The following is a 1632-nucleotide window of genomic DNA, read 5'->3' as shown; positions in this document are numbered from 1 at the left end:
AATGCTGTTTCAAGGGTTTTTATGCGATTTCTCGTTTATTTTATTTGGTACAGCAATAAATTACCTCTAAAGTAGTATAAGTATCGAATCAAGAAGTGTTAAATTAGCGATTTGGTCATCGTGAGTGGCTGTTCTACATGGGGTTCACATATCTACTTTTAATTGGCAAATCTTGGTTGACATTTTAAGCAATGAGTATAAAAGGGTTTTAAATTTATACTAAATAAAGTTACGATCATAAACAAATCATCTAAATTAGTATGTCTAACAGCTAACATATAAAACGGATGATCTCACGAATTCCCCACGGGTTTTCTCTCTCTCCTCCAAGAGCACACATATATATAAATATATAAACACATATTGATCCAAAAAAGCTGAACACAGACACTTTAGTAAGTTTAATTATCAGACAGAAGTTTAAGCTTCTTTGTGTTTCTAAATATGTCGAACACTAGCGATTCTCCGACCACCGGGAATAAACAAACGACGACGTTTCCTCTAGCTTCAGTCGCATTGCCTTCCAAAACTTCTGATCATCAGTCTCCTCAATCTTCTCCAGGCTCATCTTCTTCCCCATCTCCGACACCAAGACCTTCTCACTCCGCCGGTGGATCTTCCACGAAGAGAACGACGACCGGATTATCCGGCCGGCACTCTTTTCTCAGGGGGATTCGGCTACGGAACGGAAAATGGGTGTCGGAGATTCGAGAGCCGCGTAAAACGACGCGAATTTGGCTCGGGACTTATCCGGTACCGGAGATGGCTGCCGCCGCTTACGACGTTGCGGCGCTGGCTCTGAAAGGCCCCGACGCCGTTTTGAATTTTCCTGGTTTGGCTTTGACGTATGTGGCTCCTGCTTCGAACTCTGCTGCGGATATAAGAGCTGCCGCCGCGAGAGCCGCCGAGATGAAGCAACCGGACCCGGGTGGAGTCGAGAAGGTAATGGAACCGGGTCAACCCGGAAGGGAGGAGGAGGAAAAAGCAATGCTTTCTTCGTTGGAGTTTATGGACGAGGAAGCCATGTTGGATATGCCGAATTTGTTGACGGAGATGGCGGAAGGGATGCTGATGAGCCCACCGAGAATGATAAATCCGACGATGGAGGATGATTCGCCGGAGAATCATGAAGGAGATAGTCTCTGGAGTTACAAATGATTAATCTAAGCTGTCTTTTTCTTCTTCTCTCTTCTTTTTCAGGTCCTAAGAGATTTTTTTTTTTGTTTTTTTTTTTTGCTTTTTGGGTCGTTGTTGTTGACATTCAAAATAGGTTATTAAGATCTATTATGTTGCATGCTGAATCGCTCTGTGATTGTTATATTTTTTCTACTTTTTCCTTAAAGACTTATGATTTATATGAGGCTAATATAGTTACACAATTAAAATATTTGGTAGACTTGCGTGTTTCTTTATGTGTATAAAAATTCTGCTAAGTTGTGTGTGGTGTTTTTGTTTTTGCTGGTCAATTGTTTATGATGCCTCTAGATAGATAAATGTCTGTTTTAGGAAACAAAAGCATCAAATTCTAGAAGCAACATTAACTTGTTGTGTACATGGAATAGTTGTCATGCTCTGCTATGTTTGTATTACTGTATAGGGTGTATAGCAAGTCCACTGACGAGTTTTCTCGCT

The 1632-nt window shown here is 41.2% G+C and overlaps 1 protein-coding gene across 1 annotated transcript; it reads left to right on the top strand.

Annotated features, from left to right (window-relative positions):
• The first annotated feature begins 351 nt into the window (after nt 1-351).
• On the top strand, nt 352-1390 carry LOC106316143 (ethylene-responsive transcription factor ERF025-like). Its single transcript, XM_013754019.1, has one exon. It carries the CDS (start codon nt 445-447, stop codon nt 1156-1158), a length of 714 nt encoding a protein of 237 aa, XP_013609473.1. The 5' UTR covers nt 352-444; the 3' UTR covers nt 1159-1390.
• Nucleotides 1391-1632: the final 242 nt, after the last annotated feature.

The sequence above is a fragment of the Brassica oleracea genome, chromosome C9 (genome assembly GCF_000695525.1).
Source record: "Brassica oleracea var. oleracea cultivar TO1000 chromosome C9, BOL, whole genome shotgun sequence".
In the NCBI taxonomy this organism is placed as follows: Eukaryota; Viridiplantae; Streptophyta; class Magnoliopsida; order Brassicales; family Brassicaceae; genus Brassica; species Brassica oleracea.
Note: the sequence above shows the minus strand (reverse complement) of the source record. Positions and strands in the feature narration are given on the sequence as shown.